The 16184-nt window shown below is 43.7% G+C and overlaps 1 protein-coding gene across 1 annotated transcript in view; it reads left to right on the forward strand.

Annotated features, from left to right (window-relative positions):
- The window catches only part of USH2A (usherin), a 1244521-nt gene that overhangs the window by 792244 nt on the left and 436093 nt on the right, over positions 1-16184 (forward strand). Inside the window, exons 39-40 of the mRNA XM_060246775.1 lie at positions 4676-4826; positions 4971-5113. Coding sequence (XP_060102758.1) covers positions 4676-4826; positions 4971-5113 — 294 coding nt within the window. The remainder of the gene's footprint in view (positions 1-4675; positions 4827-4970; positions 5114-16184) is intronic.

Genomic DNA, 16184 nt, shown 5'->3' on the forward strand with positions numbered 1-16184 from the left:
ATGAAGGTGTTAGGTGAGAACTAACCCTTCATGACAAATATATGCTATAGAATACTAAAATCTTATCCATTTAGCATATAAGAATCTCACTATTTTCAGAAAAAAACACAGATGAATTATTGTAAGTATGTAAGACAGAAGGACTAATGTATTTTTATACAATGTGCTAGAAAAGGCAAGAAAAGGCATGCACCTGCCTCACAAAGTGTGCAAAGACTAAAGCTTGCGTGCTGGAACATCAGAACCATGCTTGACACAGTAGGCAGTGGACGCCCTGAACGACGCTCTGCTCTAGTTGCCCACGAACTTCTCATGTTGAATATCGACATAGCAGCTCTCAGTGAGGTCCGTTTCCCTGAGGAAGGTAGTCTTCAAGAACACGGTGCTGGCTATACCCTCTACTGGTCGGGTAAGTCAAAGGCTGAGAGCCGCCTTTCTGGCGTTGGCTTCATGGTCAGGAACTCCATTGCCTCCAAACTCGAAAACCTTCCAACAGGTCACTCAGATCGCATCATGTCCATGCGCCTCCCACTTCAAAACAAGCAGCATGCAACACTCTTCAGTGTGTATGCCCCAACCCTTCAAGCAGATCCTGCAGAAAAGAACAAGTTCTATGCTGATCTACGCAACCTCGTACGGAAGACCCCTACAGAGGACAAGGTGATCATCCTTGGCGACTTCAATGCCAGAGTAGGTAAAGACTCGGAAGCCTGGAAAGGAGTACTTGGCAAACACGGCATTGGCAACTGCAATGACAACGGGCGCCTCCTGCTAGAATTCTGCATGGAGCACCAGCTCACCATCACCAACACTATCTTCCAGCAGAAGAACAGTCTGAAGACAACCTGGATGCACCCACGGTCCAAGCATTGGCACCTTATCGACTACATTCTGGTGCGCCAGAGAGACCTTCGAGATGTCTTACACACCCGAGTAATGCCCAGCGCAGAATGTCATACGGATCATCGTCTTGTACGCTGCAATCTCCGTCTTCACTTTAAACCCACACCCAGGAGAGGAGGTATCCCTCGGAGGAAGTTTCAGGTTGGCAGCCTCCAGTCAGCCGAAGTTAAAGCTGCCTTCCAGGCAAAACTCCAGTCAAGAATTGAGGACCTCAGTTGCCCCACAGACCCTTCTCCAGAAGCACTCTGGGAACACCTAAAAACTACCGTCCTGCAGATCTCTGAAGAAGTCCTCGGGTTCTCCACAAGGAAGAACAAGGACTGGTTTGATGAGAACAATCAAGAGATCCAAGAATTACTGGCGAAAAAGAGATCTGCCTACCAAGCACATCTTGCTCAGCCCTCCTGTCCTGGGAAAAAAGCAACCTTTCGCGCTGCATGTAGCAACCTCCAGTGCAAGCTTCGAGACATTCAGAACGAGTGGTGGACCAAGCTTGCAGAGAGAACCCAGCTGTGTGCAGACACTGGTGATTTAAGAGGGTTCTACGAAGCCCTGAAGGCAGTATATGGTCCATCATATCAGGCTCAGAGTCCCTTGCATAGTGCAGACGGCCAAGTGCTCCTCACAGACAAGGCATCCATACTGAACCGGTGGTCGGAGTATTTTCAGGTTCTCTTCAGTGCCAACCGCGTAGTTCAAGATTCAGCAATCCACCTCACCCCACTTCAACCGGTGAAAACAGAGTTGGATGAGATCCCCACCCTAGAAGAGACTGTTAAAGCCATCAAGCAACTGAAAAGTGGCAAGGCAGCAGGAGTTGATGGAATTCCACCAGAGATCTGGAAGCATGGGGGCACAGTACTACATAGCTCACTTCACAAAGTACTTGTCACCTGCTGGGAACAAGGCAAATTACCACAGGACTTTCGCGATGCAATCATCATCACCCTATACAAGAACAAAGGGGAAAAGTCAGACTGCTCCAACTACCGGGGGATAACCCTGCTCTCCATCGCAGGCAAAATCCTTGCCAGAATACTCCTGAACAGACTGGTGCCCACCATTGCAGAAGAACTCCTCCCAGAGAGCCAGTGCGGCTTCAGAGCTAACAGGAGCACCACCGACATGGTATTTGTTCTCAGGCAGCTCCAAGAGAAATGCAGGGAACAGAACAAGGCTCTGTATGTGACTTTTGTCGACCTTACCAAAGCTTTCGATACCGTTAGCAGGAAAGGCTTGTGGCAAATCTTGGAACGTTTAGGATGTCCCCCAAGGTTCCTCAGCATGATCATCCAGCTACACGAAGACCAGCAAGGCCAAGTCAGACACTGCAACGACCTCTCGGAGCCCTTCCCAATAGGCACAGGTGTAAAGCAAGGCTGCGTTCTCGCGCCAACTCTCTTTACGATCTTCTTTAGCATGATGCTTCAAAGAGCCGCAGTAGATCTAGATGAGGACGATGGTGTCTACATCCGCTATCGCACCGATGGCAGCCTGTTCAACCTGAGGCGACTAAAGGCACACTCCAAGACAATGGAAAAACTCATCCGAGAGCTACTGTTTGCTGATGATGCTGCACTCGTCTCCCACTCGGTATCAGCTCTGCAGCATATGACGTCCTGCTTTGCAGAGGCTGCCAAGCTATTTGGCCTAGAAGTTAGTCGGAAGAAGACAGAAGTTCTCCACCAGCCTGCACCCCAGGAAGATTATTACCCTCCCTGCATCACTGTGGGTGAATCAGTTCTGAAGACAGTCCAGCAGTTCAGCTACCTGGGGTGCATCATCTCCTCCGATGCCAAGATCGACAAGGAGATTGACAACAGGCTGGCAAAGGCAAACCGTGCATTTGGCCGACTGCACAAAAGAGTGTGGAGCAACAAGCATCTGAAAAAAGGCACAAAGATCAATGTTTACAAAGCGGTTGTGATGACAACCCTCATCTACGGCTCCGAATCGTGGGTTTTATACCGTCATCACCTGCGACTCCTTGAGCGCTTTCACCAGCGCTGCCTTCGCACCATCAACATCCACTGGAGTGACTTTGTGACCAACACTGAAGTCCTCAAGCGGGCAGAGGTTACCAGCATCGAGGCACTGCTGTTGAAGACGCAGCTGCGCTGGGCAGGGCATATTTCTAGGATGGAAAACCACCGCCTTCCCAAGATTGCCCTGTATGGCGAACTCTCCACCGGCCATCGAAATAGAGGGGCACCAAAGAAGAGGTACAAGGACTCCTTGAAGAAATCCCTTAGCACCTGTCACATCAACCATCACCAGTGGTCTGACCTAGCCTCAGATCGCAAAGCATGGAGGCACACCATCCACCAGGCTGTCTCTTCCTTTGAGAACGCACGCATAGCTGGTCTTGAGGACAAAAGGAGATTGAGGAAGAATCGCACTGCTACAGGACCAACCCTAAATCAGACTTTTCCCTGCAGCCGCTGTGGCCGGACCTGCCTGTCCCACATTGGTCTTGTCAGCCACCAGCGAGCCTGCAGCAAACGTGGACTATTGCACCCTTCTTAAATCTTCGTTCGCGAAGCCAAGCCGAGAGGGGCTAGATGGTGGAGAGATGGCTGAGGTCAAAAGTATGCAGTGTCCACACTCAAGATTTTTCATGCAATCAGTTTCTCAGCCCTTTTGTTTCAATTGTTCTTCCTCCTGTTTGCTTCTCAGACTATCCCCAGAGATTGCCCAAAGTTCAAATGAGGCTGTTGATTGGCATAGATGTCTGAATTCAGAATAAAGAAATTTAGAACCCTACTGTTTGAATGCCTAACCTGGATAGCCCAGGCTAGCCAGATTCTTGTCAGATCTCAGAAACTAAGTAAGGTTGGACCTGGCTAGCACTGGATGGGAGACCACCAAGGAATACAAGAATCATGACAGGAAGCCAGGCAATGCCAAATCACCTCTTAACATCACATGCCTTGAAAACCCTATGGAATCGGTATAAGTCAGCTGTGACTTGAGGGCACTTTCTACCACCACTGTGTGTACAAGAGCTGGCCATCTTGAACCATACATGAACTCCTTCTGATTACCGAAACACAAATTAAATGTAATACTTTTAAAAAAAATCTTATAGTAGAAAAAAGACACAGCTCGTAAGGTTTGATTGGATGGTGATTTCAGCTGATATTCTCCTTCCACTGTAAACATCCACATTACTCCTAGTACTGTTTTTTAGAATCCTAGGGAAAGAATGGGGGCCATAGGCTACAGTGAGAGGGAGAAAATAGGAAAGCTCCATTACTTTGGATGCAAGGCATTGTCTCAATTTGAACCATGTAACAATTATAACTTCAGGAGGAAGTCACCATCTAGCTGAAACCCACACATAGCCACATCTGTAGATCGTTAAAATTCAGCTTAAAATTGCTGACTATATCAGAAATGGTAATCTGGTTTTATTTCTTGCCTGGGGGTACTGATCAAATCCATTGTCTTATGTTAGATAGTAGTTGTTTTAAGCTCAGGACAATCAGTCACAGTTTCAAATACTGAGGTGGATAGCAGAGCAAGTTTAAGAATGCTGAAATCATTTTGGTGTCAGGGGAGATGGCTCAAAACAAACATACAATGATGATGGCATTGCAATGGAAAGTGCATAGCACAATAGTGCTATAATGAAAAAGATGTTGAATTAAATGGACCATGTTTACATTACTGTTGATCTTCAGGTTTTTCCACTATATGGAGCATTTTGATTCCATCCAGCGTATGTTCTCCACATTTTTCTCTGCTCTAATTCATCCATTTTTTTCAACAGCTCCAGATGGCATGTTGCCTCCAAGGCTTTCATCTGCCATGCCGACCAGTCTTCAGGTTGTCTGGTCTACACCAGTTCGGAACAATGCTCCAGGCTTACCCAGCTACCGACTCCAACTGAGACCCAAGCACTCCCCAGAAGACATTCTGGAGTATGCAGATAATATACTCTATACTGATTATGCAGAAACATAAAATGATCTGGAAGATGGCTTAACTCAAGGGTAGCATTTCTATGCATGTATAGCTTTCCTCCCTTGTTTTTAAAATTATTTTTAATTCATATTATGTTTTAGGTTGCTTTCCAAACCTTCAGCTTCTTTAAACCACCTGGTCATGGATCTGCAGCCATACACGACGTATGAGATGAGGGTGATTGCTTGCAATAAATATGGTGATGCATACAGTGAATGGACTTCAATGGTTACAGCAGAAGACAGTAAGTCATTTGTTGTTGTAAACAGTGTACTTCTATTACTTAAATATCCACACACATGATTTTCAGCATTGCCATCCCTGGTAGCTTAATAACAGTAGTTCTTATGGATATCCACAATGCTTCTCTGAATGCAACAGAATTCCTGTACAGATTAAGGCTGCATTTCTAAACACATTTAACAGGAACTAAGCCCCAGCAAATTCAGTGGGATTAACTTTTGAGTAAATATACAGATAGATCCAGGTGGGTATCCATGTTGGTCTGAAGCAATGTGACAAAGTTAGAGTCCAGTAGCACCTTTAAGACCAAAAACGTTTATTCAGGCTGTGAGCTTTCATGTGCATGCACACTTGATCAAACAGAATGGAATCAGACTTGGGTGTCCATATATATAATCCGCATACAAGTATACAATATACTGAAGTGTTTTAACAGATGCAAAAAGAAACAAGCTAAATTCAGGAGATCATTATAATTTAGATTCAATTCCAGGAGAAAAGAGGCAAATAAATGTCTCAGAAGGTGGACCTGCCTGCTCACAGGTGGTCTCTGCAGGTTGCCAAATAGCAAAGTCACTGAAAGTAATGTCCTGTATAGGATTCTGAACAGTTTGTACTATGGATTCAGCTTTGCATATACCTATGCATGCTTGGTTGTCTTCATACATGAGTACTGGTTTAGGTTCCTCTATTCCAAATGTTAGTAGTGTTGTTATATAAGTGTGGAGGTAACTGTTAGTATCTTTTACTCACCTGTGATGTTGGTGTTGCCTCCACTGTTGCCAGACCAGAGGAGTGCATACCAAAATATCATTCTGATTCATTGCATTACAATTACAATAACTATTCAGCTATTTTAACTAGAAATACACTAAAATAAAGAGGATGCATAGCTCTTCTTGTGGGAATACAGATGCAAGGACCAAATGAGTTTAGCATATGTAGTGAGATAAAAAACCAATATCCCTGTTGAACCCTGGAGCAGTGTTTGTTCTAAGTGTTGTAATAATTTGTAATTCAGCAATTTCTCTTTCCATTCCATTATTGAAGTTCCTTTGCAATAATACAGTCCTGAGTACAGCTAATTCTTAAACTCTTGAATATGAGGCAGAATATATTTTAGTTTAGATCTTGGTTGTATTTTTATTCTGTGTCTTGCTGTAGTTGCTTTCAGACCTTGGATATCATGGGCTTAATTGGGTGGTCAGTTTGGGTTTGCTTTGATAGACCTCTTATCTACAATTAGAGATGTTACTCTAATCTGTCAGACGCAAAACTGAATAGTGAATTTGTAGTTCTGCCTGTGGAACAATGAGTGGATTATTTATTGTATTTACTTTCTTTATATCCTGCCTTTCTCTCCAATGGGGACCCAAAGCAACTTACATCATTCTCCTCTCCTTCATTTTATCCTCACAACAACTCTGTGAGGAAGGTTAGGCTGAGAGTGTGTGACTGGCCCAAGGTCACCCAGTAAGCTTCCATGGTATGACTGGGGATTTGAACCAGGATTTCCCAGATCCTATTCTGACACTTTAGCTACTACACTATGCTGGCTCTCCCATGGAGTTACTGAAATCTGGCTGGTATCATTTTGCTGCCTCTGTTATGAAAGAACACCCTGCTCATGTACAGAGGCAAGAGGGTTTGTGATGACAGAGTCTGTGAAATCACCAGAACCCACTGAGGGACACTAAATCGAAAGCTAGAATGAAGTATCTGGAATCCAATTTGGATTTTGGTGGATAATTTAGAAGTCTGATTGTATCCAGAAAGAAAAATAAAGCCCCATCCAATCTAATCTACTTGTTACCACTCTTGATGAACTCTACATAGTTGGTATGATGGGTCTTCCCTTTGAAGGTCATGCTGTTTCTTCCTCAGTAGTGCTTTTTCTTCCAAGATTTTGTAAAGAAATCCTGTGAGACACTGGCTTGTTAAAACACTTGTTTTGATTTTCTCTCCCCCCCCCCCAAGCTTACTGTTTTATGATTTAGGATTTTCCTGCAAACCTGGGTTTCCCCGAAGGTTGTAGTAAGATCTTCCTCCTTTGTATGTGGCCTTAATCCATGGATTTAACAATCCATTTCTACATGTCCAGAATTAGATATGATGTCCAGAACTAGATATAATGATATTGTGGCTTTCTAGTGGTCCAGAAAGGATGCTTATTATTTTGCATATATTTATATTTGCATATTATTATTAGGGGATCAATATTTTCACATTTGAGTTAAGAAATCTTTGGGTATATGCAATCCAGATCCAGATCCAACCATCCTCCAAGAGTTTTTCCTACAGCCTAAGGAATTTTCCTTCATTTTATAGCTCTTCCTCCCATGGAAGAGCCACTTCAGTCCAAGGAAGGCTTTGCTCAATGGAGTGGAAGGATAGGAATAGGATCTGCTCCAGGGATCTGTTTTGTTTGTGTTTAGTTTTTTAATTAGCCCTAGAAACTCATAAGTTCTTTGAATACCCTGAAGACAGCCATTCTGGTGAGGGTAACAGCCTCATGGTTTCCATCAGGGCTTTTTTGGTAGAAAAAATTGCATATTAGGCCATATCCCATGATGTCACCACTGTTTCACATAGGGCTTTTTGTAGAAAAGTCCTAGAAGGAATTCATTTGCATATTAGGCCACACCCCCTGATACCAAGCCAGCCGGAACTGCTTTCCTGCTCAAAAAAAGCCCTGGTTTTCATGGTGAAGAAGATGCAAAAATTAATTGGATTATCGGAAATCTCTTGTCTTCCTTTAGGAGTCCTCCCACTGCCTTGTCATCCAATGGCTCATCTATTTCCTGGCTGGTTTCCTGCTTCTGAAATATTTAAAGACATTCTTATTGATGCTGCAGTCTTTGAGTGGTTCACCTCCTGGCCTCAGAGAGCAGTCTCAGGCTTAGTGTCCCTATGGGGCACCTGAGCATACTGCAGTAAGGGGAAGTTCACACCACCAGCCACATACTTAATGCCCTATATTGCTCAGGTTCATCCTTCTGCAGCTTGTAGGTTAGGAATTGTTTAGCAACAGAGGTGGCAGATCTTCCCCTGCTTTCAGAAACAGTCTTGGTGACAGTAAAACTGTGTCGTAATAGGTGATTTTAACTACCCGCAGATTGATTGGGTCAATATGTGTTCTGGTCGAGAGAAAGAGATTGAGTTTCTTGATGCTCTCAATGACTGTGCTATGGAGCAGATGGTCTCAGAACCTACCAGGGGTGGGGCGATCCTGGATCTGGTCCTAAGTAATGCCCAAGACTTGGTGAGAGACGTAAAAGTGATTGCGCCGCTTGGGAACAGTGACCATAATGTTATTGATTTCACCATTTGTATAAATAGGGAGTTGCCCAAAAAGACCGCCACAACCACATTTAACTTTAAAAGGGGTAAATTCTCTGAGATGAGGAGGCATGTGAGGAGGAAACTGAAAGGAAAGGTAAATACGGTCAAAACCCTTGGGGAAGCTTGGAGACTATTTAAAACTATAATCCTAGAAGCTCAGATAAAATACATACCACAAGTTAGGAAAGGCACAAACAGGTATAAGAAGAGGCCAGCATGGTTAACAAACAAAGTAATGGAAGCTGTAAAAGGTAAGAAGGACTCCTTTAAGCGGTGGAAAACCAGTCCAAGTGAGATTAATAAAAGGGAACACAGGCAGTGGCAAATCAAATGCAAGACTGTGATCAGGCAGGCAAAAAGGGACTATGAGGAGCATATTGCAAAAAACATAAAGACCAACAATAAAAATTTCTTCAAATATATTAGAAGTAGGAAACCAGCCAGGGAAGCAGTGGGGCCCTTGGATGACCATGGGGTAAAAGGATTACTGAAGGAGGATGGGGAAATGGCTGAGAAGCTGAACGCATTTTTTGCCTCCGTCTTCACCGTGGAAGATGAGAAGTGTTTGCCCGCCCCAGAACCACTAATATTGGAAGGGGTGTTGAAAGACCTGAGTCAGATTGAGGTGACAAAAGAGGAGGTCCTACAACTGATAGACAAATTAAAAACTAATAAGTCACCGGGTCCGGATGGCATACATCCGAGAGTTCTGAAAGAACTCAAAGTTGAACTTGTGGATCTTCTAACAAAAATCTGTAATCTTTCATTGAAATCTGCCTCCGTTCCTGAGGACTGGAAGGTAGCAAATGTCACCCCCATCTTTAAAAAGGGTTCCAGAGGAGATCCGGGAAATTACAGGCCAGTCAGTCTGACTTCAATACCGGGAAAGTTGGTAGAAACCATTATCAAGGACAGAATGAGTAGGCACATTGATGAACACGGGTTATTGAGGAAGACTCAGCATGGGTTCTGCAAGGGAAGATCTTGCCTCACTAACCTGTTACATTTCTTTGAGGGGGTGAACAAACATGTGGACAAAGGAGACCCGATAGATGTTGTTTACCTTGACTTCCAGAAAGCTTTTGATAAAGTTCCTCATCAAAGGCTCCTTAGAAAGCTTGAGAGTCATGGAGTAAAAGGACAGGTCCTCTTGTGGATCAAAAACTGGCTGAGTAATAGGAAGCAGAGAGTGAGTATAAATGGGCAGTCTTCGCAGTGGAGGACGGTAAGCGGTGGGGTGCCGCAGGGCTCGGTACTGGGTCCCATCCTCTTTAACTTGTTCATAAATGATTTGGAGTTGGGAGTGAGCAGTGAAGTGGCCAAATTTGCGGATGACACTAAATTGTTCAGGGTGGTGAGAACCAGAGAGGATTGTGAGGAACTCCAAAGGGATCTGTTGAGGCTGGGTGAGTGGGTATCAACGTGGCAGATGCGGTTCAATGTGGCCAAGTGCAAAGTAATGCACATTGGGGCCAAGAATCCCAGCTACAAATACAAGTTGATGGGGTGTGAACTGGCAGAGACAGACCAAGAGAGAGATCTTGGGGTCATGGTAGATAATTCACTGAAAATGTCAAGACAGTGTGCGTTTGCAATAAAAAAGGCCAACGCCATGCTGGGAATTATTAGGAAGGGAATTGAAAACAAATCAGCCAGTATCATAATGCCTCTGTATAAATCGATGGTGCGGTCTCATTTGGAGTACTGTGTGCAGTTCTGGTCGCCGCACCTCAAAAAGGATATTATAGCATTGGAGAAAGTTCAGAAAAGGGCAACTAAAATGATTAAAGGGCTGGAACACCTTCCCTATGAAGAAAGGTTGAAACGCTTAGGGCTCTTTAGCTTGGAGAAACGTCGACTGAGGGGTGACATGATAGAAGTTTACAAGATAATGCATGGGATGGAGAAAGTAGAGAAAGAAGTACTTTTCTCCCTTTCTCACAATACAAGAACTCGTGGGCATTCGATGAAATTGCTGAGCAGACAGGTTAAAACGGATAAAAGGAAGTACTTCTTCACCCAAAGGGTGATTAACATGTGAATTCACTGCCACAGGAGGTGGTGGCGTCCACAAGCATAGCCACCTTCAAGAAGGGGTTAGATAAAAATATGGAGCAGAGGTCCATCAGTGGCTATTAGCCACAGTGTGTGTGTGTGTGTGTGTGTGTGTATATATATATATATTTGGCCGCTGTGTGACACAGAATGTTGGACTGGATGGGCCATTGGCCTGATCTAACATGGCTTCTCTTATGTTCTTATGTTCTTATGTAAAAGAGCCCTGCTTGCTGCTTTCCTTGCCCTTTATTTCCCTTTTGGGGAGCAGTGGGGTTGTCTCTTCCCAAGCAGTCACTGAGGTAGTCCTTGCTGCACATTCAGCCTATGGCTAGAGACTGACTGCCCACAGTGGGGTGGATAAGAGCCCTTATAAGTTGTCATGCCAATGAAATTAATTATGGTTGTTGCTAACTAACTTTTGGTTGTATTAGTACAGCTGCTGCAGCTGCTTGGTTTCACTCCTCTTCAGATTTATTTTTTTAGAGATTTGCGCTACAAATTCTCATTTTTCAAATATATTTATATACAGGCTGAGATCCATTATTTTCCTTACAGAAGAGAATGATATGGGGGATGTAGGCAGGTATGGCAGATGCTGGCTGTCTTGGAGGCAAGTCTCACTATGTGTATAAAGCCAGATTAGAAGATTTTACATTCAGCTTGCAATGGGGCAACTTTGTGAGCTCAATGAATTGGCGTAACCACACATACTCCCCCTGCCAAAGCTGCACATTGCTAGGGAACATCATTGTTTGTATGAAAGATATATTTCACAAATGGTTTGTCATTACTGATTTTGTAATTGATGAGAACAAAGGCCATTTGAACAGAATTTGAAACTACTGACAGGCACTTTCTACACTAGCTATTTAATCTTGTCTTAGTACACATTTCAAAGTGACCTGCATTAATTAGCACTTTTAGTTCTGTTTTGCTTCGCAGTTTCTTTTAGCTTCTACATTCATTTTGTGTGACTAGAACTCACATTGATTTCACTTTCCTTTCTCCCTGTGGTTTCCAAAACTCTTTTTGGGACAGACCTTTTGCCAGCTCCGTGTTTGATCTGGGTCTCTTTTTAGAAGTAGAATGTTTCTGGTGGATCTTAGAGGCCCGCCCATTGACCTCCCCTGCAATGTTCGCTTTCTCTTTAGGATTATGCTCCCTCCTCATTCTGTTTTCTTTTCCTCCTTTTCCAAAACAAAAGAGAAAGATGTTTCCTCCCGGACAGGCAAACTTTAAAATAGCCAGAGAGAGCATAAGAACAACTCAGTAAATATAAAAGACTAGGGGATTTTCCCCTCCCTTCCTTTTCTTTTTACAGAATCATGGAAGGGTGGGAGGAGCTGAAAGATGCCTTCCAGACTGTCAAGATCATCCTGTATCTTTTCTACTGTATTTGCAACCCCTCCAAATTCATCTGAAAAGTTATTAAGCATTCCCTCTATTCCTTCATCCAAATCATTTATGAAGGTGTTGAACAAAACAGGGCCCAGGATAGATCATTGGGGTACTCTGCTTGACACTGCCCTCCAAGAGGATGAGGAACCATTCACAAGCACTCTTTGGGTGCAATCTGTCAACCAGTTATAGATCCACCTAACAGTAACAGGATCTAAACCACATTTTACTAACTTGTCAAGAAGAGTAGTAAGTGGAACTTTATTAAAAGCCTTACTGAAATCAAGATAAACTATATATACAGCATTCCCCTGATCCAGCAAGATAGGAACTTTTTTTCAAAAAAGGAGATAAGGTTAGTCTGACATGACTAACGGATTATTTTAAGTACATCCCTCTGTACCCTCAATAACCTAAACAACCAGATACAAACAATACAGATAAACTTTATTCCACTTGACTCCAAACGGAAGGCTTAACATGAACTCAGAACGCAAAACAGAAAATATCAGTAGTTCAGTTCCAGATATAATAGAAAGTTATGCATTTTAATAATCAGATGAACTCTACCCACACTCTCATAGCTAAGCTTACCCTTGTTTTATAATCTAATACCTGTTAGAAACAATTCTATGAAAACCTAAGTTCGAGTCTATAGTAGAGCCATGCTTTGTATTTTAAGGTTGAGCATTTAAACTGTGTTTGTGGCCTCAAAGAGGAGATGACTTGAAAGCAGCAAAGGCTGTTAATTTCTGGATTGTCCAGCAGAGAGACTGTCTCTCATGCAGGCCAGCCCAAAGTCAAAGTCCCAATTAGCTTGGCATGATCGACACAGAGGAAGCCTTTGGTGCAGACCAGCAGCTTACTGCCCAAAGTCCAGAGCTTTTAAAGGCTTGGACCCATCTCTTATCAGATAGTATCTGATCTCCAGCTGCATTTTAATGTCAACAATCATACTGCCAAATCAAAACATTTCAGGCTGTGATTGCCCTCAGTTCCCTTCTACCTTTAACCTACTTTCTAGTAGGCTAGTTCTCTTGCTTCCTTCCAGTGCCATATAAGGATCATACCAAATAAGGCAATTCCTGCCCTGAGACAGCTTCAACTTTCACACACTGACCCAGATTCTCCACTTATGCTTTTTTTTCTCTGAGAATAAATATAGATGCTTAAGGTGCTGAAGAGCTAAACATTTATTGCCCATTTCAAAAGAGACCCAATCCAAACAAAATTCTGCCACAATGACTTTTTTCTTGAGAAACCCATGCAGGCTCTTACTGATCAAGGTCGTCCTTTCTAAATGTTCCAGGACTGACTATTTGTTCTAAAACATTTCCAGGTATAGACATCAAGCTGATGGGTTGGTGATTACCTGGATCCTCCTTTTTCCCTTCTTGAAGTTGGGGACTTTTGCCCTCCTCCACTTTTCTGGCACCTCATCTGTTCTTCAAGAATGCTGAAAAATAACGGCCAGAGGCTCAAAAATTATGTCCACAAGTTCTTTTAGTACCCTTGGATAAAGTTCATCTGGCCCCCCAAAATTAGTTTGGTGTAGTGGTTAAGTGCATGGACTCTTATCTGCTCCACATATACCTGCTGATGTGACCTTGGGTCAGTCACAAGTTCTCTCAAGGCTGTTCTGCTCAAGAGCAGTTCTGGGAAGAGCTCTCTCAGTCCCACCTACCTCACAGAGTGTCTATTGTGGGGAGGGGAAGGAAAAGGAGATTTGTAAGCTGCTCTGAGACTCCTTTGGCTAGCAAAGAGTAGGGTATAAATCCAAAAATTATAAATAAATAAATAAAATTTTTAAAAAACTAAGTGTTTATGCCTATGCTGATCCTAGGCTGCAAATCTCTTCCCTCATCATATGTACTGTTTTGCCAGGTTGAGCACTGTTTCCCTCCCAAGAGAAGACTGAGGAAAAGTAGGAATTGAGCAGTTCTGCCCTTTCTTTGTCACCCATTACAATTTCACTTTCCTCTCCTTACTATATGCTTGCACTTTTTCTTACTTTGTACATAAGAAAAGAGCCCTTTTTTGTTATTTTTAGCATCTCTCGCTAGCCTAAACTCTCCCATTGGCTCGCCATGCATTCCATAAACCATTGGCCTATCACAGCTCAGTCAGCATCTCCGGCCTCCAATTGGCTGACTCCCTTGCCCGCACATACTGCAGAGCCAGGAATGTTGAACAAACCACCAAAACAGTCTTACCTCAGAGACAGACACATCTCCAACGCTTTTTCTGTGTCATCTCTGTCAATCAGCCTCAGAAAGGGCTGCCACTCTACTGCGACCTCACGAAAGGTGTCACAGATGCTGCTGGCAACAGATCTCTGCCACCCCATCAATGGCCCACATGAATGGCATTCCAGCACATGCAGCCTCCAAAGGGTGCTGAAATAGCCAGGGAGCCACCTCTACCGTCCTAATGCAACTAGGCAGCAAGGCTTCGCCCCACCAGGAGCTTTTCCTCAGAGGCCATGGGTGCCACTTCTTTCCTGTTGACCCCTCTCTCCTCTTTCCCTCAGTCTCACCCCAGGAGAGAAAAGGATTGGGCCACTGAGAAAGTTGCTAGACAGAGGCTGTTGCTAGGCAACCAAAGTGGTGGAAATCGTTTCCCCTGGAGAAAATAACTGCTTTGCAGGGTGGGCTTTGTGTCATTATACCCTGCTGAAGATATTTCCCTCCTGCTTTTGGTCCACACTGCAGAGAAAGACTGTACTTTTCCTAGGTAGAGGCTGCGGAGAGGATGGAAAGCTGAAGTCAGATCAGTTCCCCTATAGGAAATGGCTGCCTTGAGGCACATACTTCATGGTATACCATAACACAACGAAGCAAAGCAAAAAAAAACCAGATCACAAGTTCACTCTGATGGTAAATGCCACAAGGCTGAATATGACAGGAAAAGGTGGCAAAAATGCACTGCAAACAAAAGGAATGCTGAGCTTCAGCATCTGTGTGACCGTTGGCATGTCCCCCTGCACCCCCCATAATTATTCTTCTGAGTGGCATGACTTAACTAGGCCTGGCTGCTTGCTCCTGTTCAGCAGCAGCCCCCCATGACAGCCAGAGTGACTTAGCAAGTTGGGGAAATCCTGGATATTTGAGGGGTAGAGCTTGGAGACAGTAGGATTTGAGGAGGGTAGGTCCTCAGACAGGTACAGAGTCATAGACTCCCCCCTCCAAATCAGCCATTTCCTCCTGGGGAACCACTGCTACCAATCTCCAGGTGAGGGCTGGAGATCACTCCAATTACAACTACTCTCCAGTTGGCAGAGATCAGTTCCCGTTGTGGGGGTGGAAGTGAATGCTTTCACTTTAGTGGGTGAGAGGACAGCAAGGGTGGGGGGCACTCACTCAGTCTCTTTCTACAGCTCTATTTTCCATCACAACAGGCCTTATTCCTAGTTTGTTTATGTTCATCCTTTGTTATAAGACCCTCGTTCCATTTCCTAAATGAGTATTATTTAATTTCTCAAGTCTTTAGAGAGGTGTTTATGGAGCCATCTTGACTTCTTTAGACTCCTCCCATTTTTTCTTCTAATAGGAATTGTTTGTGATTGTGCCTTCAGTATTTTGCTTTTAAAAAACTCCCACCCCTCTTGAACTCCCTTCTCCTTAAGTATTTCTGACCATGGGATTTTACCCAATGTCACTTTAAGTTTGTCAAAATTGCTTTCTTGAAGTTCAGTCTGTATGCCTGACTATGTACAGCTTTTCCCTACCCCAAGACTGTAAATTTCAAAATCACATGGTTACTACTGTCCAGGGTGCCCATGACTTCCACCCCATCAACCACTTCTTCCCTCTTGGTTTGAATCAAGTCCAAGATAGCAGATCCCCTTCTTTTCTTCTCCACATTCTGGAAAATGAAGTTGTCAGCAAGACAAGTCAGGAAATTATTTGACCTTTCATTTTTAGCAGAGTTGGACTTCCAACAGATGTCTGGGTAATTAAAGTCTCCCATGACCACTGTGTCCCTCCTCTCTGAAAACTTTGCAATCTGTTATAGGAGCATCTCATCTCTGCCTGGCTTAATGGTCTATAGCAGACCCCACAATAATATCACTGTTATTTCTTACTGCTTTTATTTTTACCCAGAGACTCTCAGCTGCCATGCTCAGATTCACGTATTTTCTCACAAGTATATCTTTCACATATAATGCTATGCCTCCACCCTTCCTTACCTGTCTGTCCCTTTTAAATAAGTTGTACTCCTCAGTCCTAATATTATTATTGTGTATCGCACCAAGTTTCAGTAATGCATATTAG

Source organism: Heteronotia binoei, chromosome 1 (assembly GCF_032191835.1).
Source record: "Heteronotia binoei isolate CCM8104 ecotype False Entrance Well chromosome 1, APGP_CSIRO_Hbin_v1, whole genome shotgun sequence".
NCBI lineage: Eukaryota > Metazoa > Chordata > Lepidosauria > Squamata > Gekkonidae > Heteronotia > Heteronotia binoei.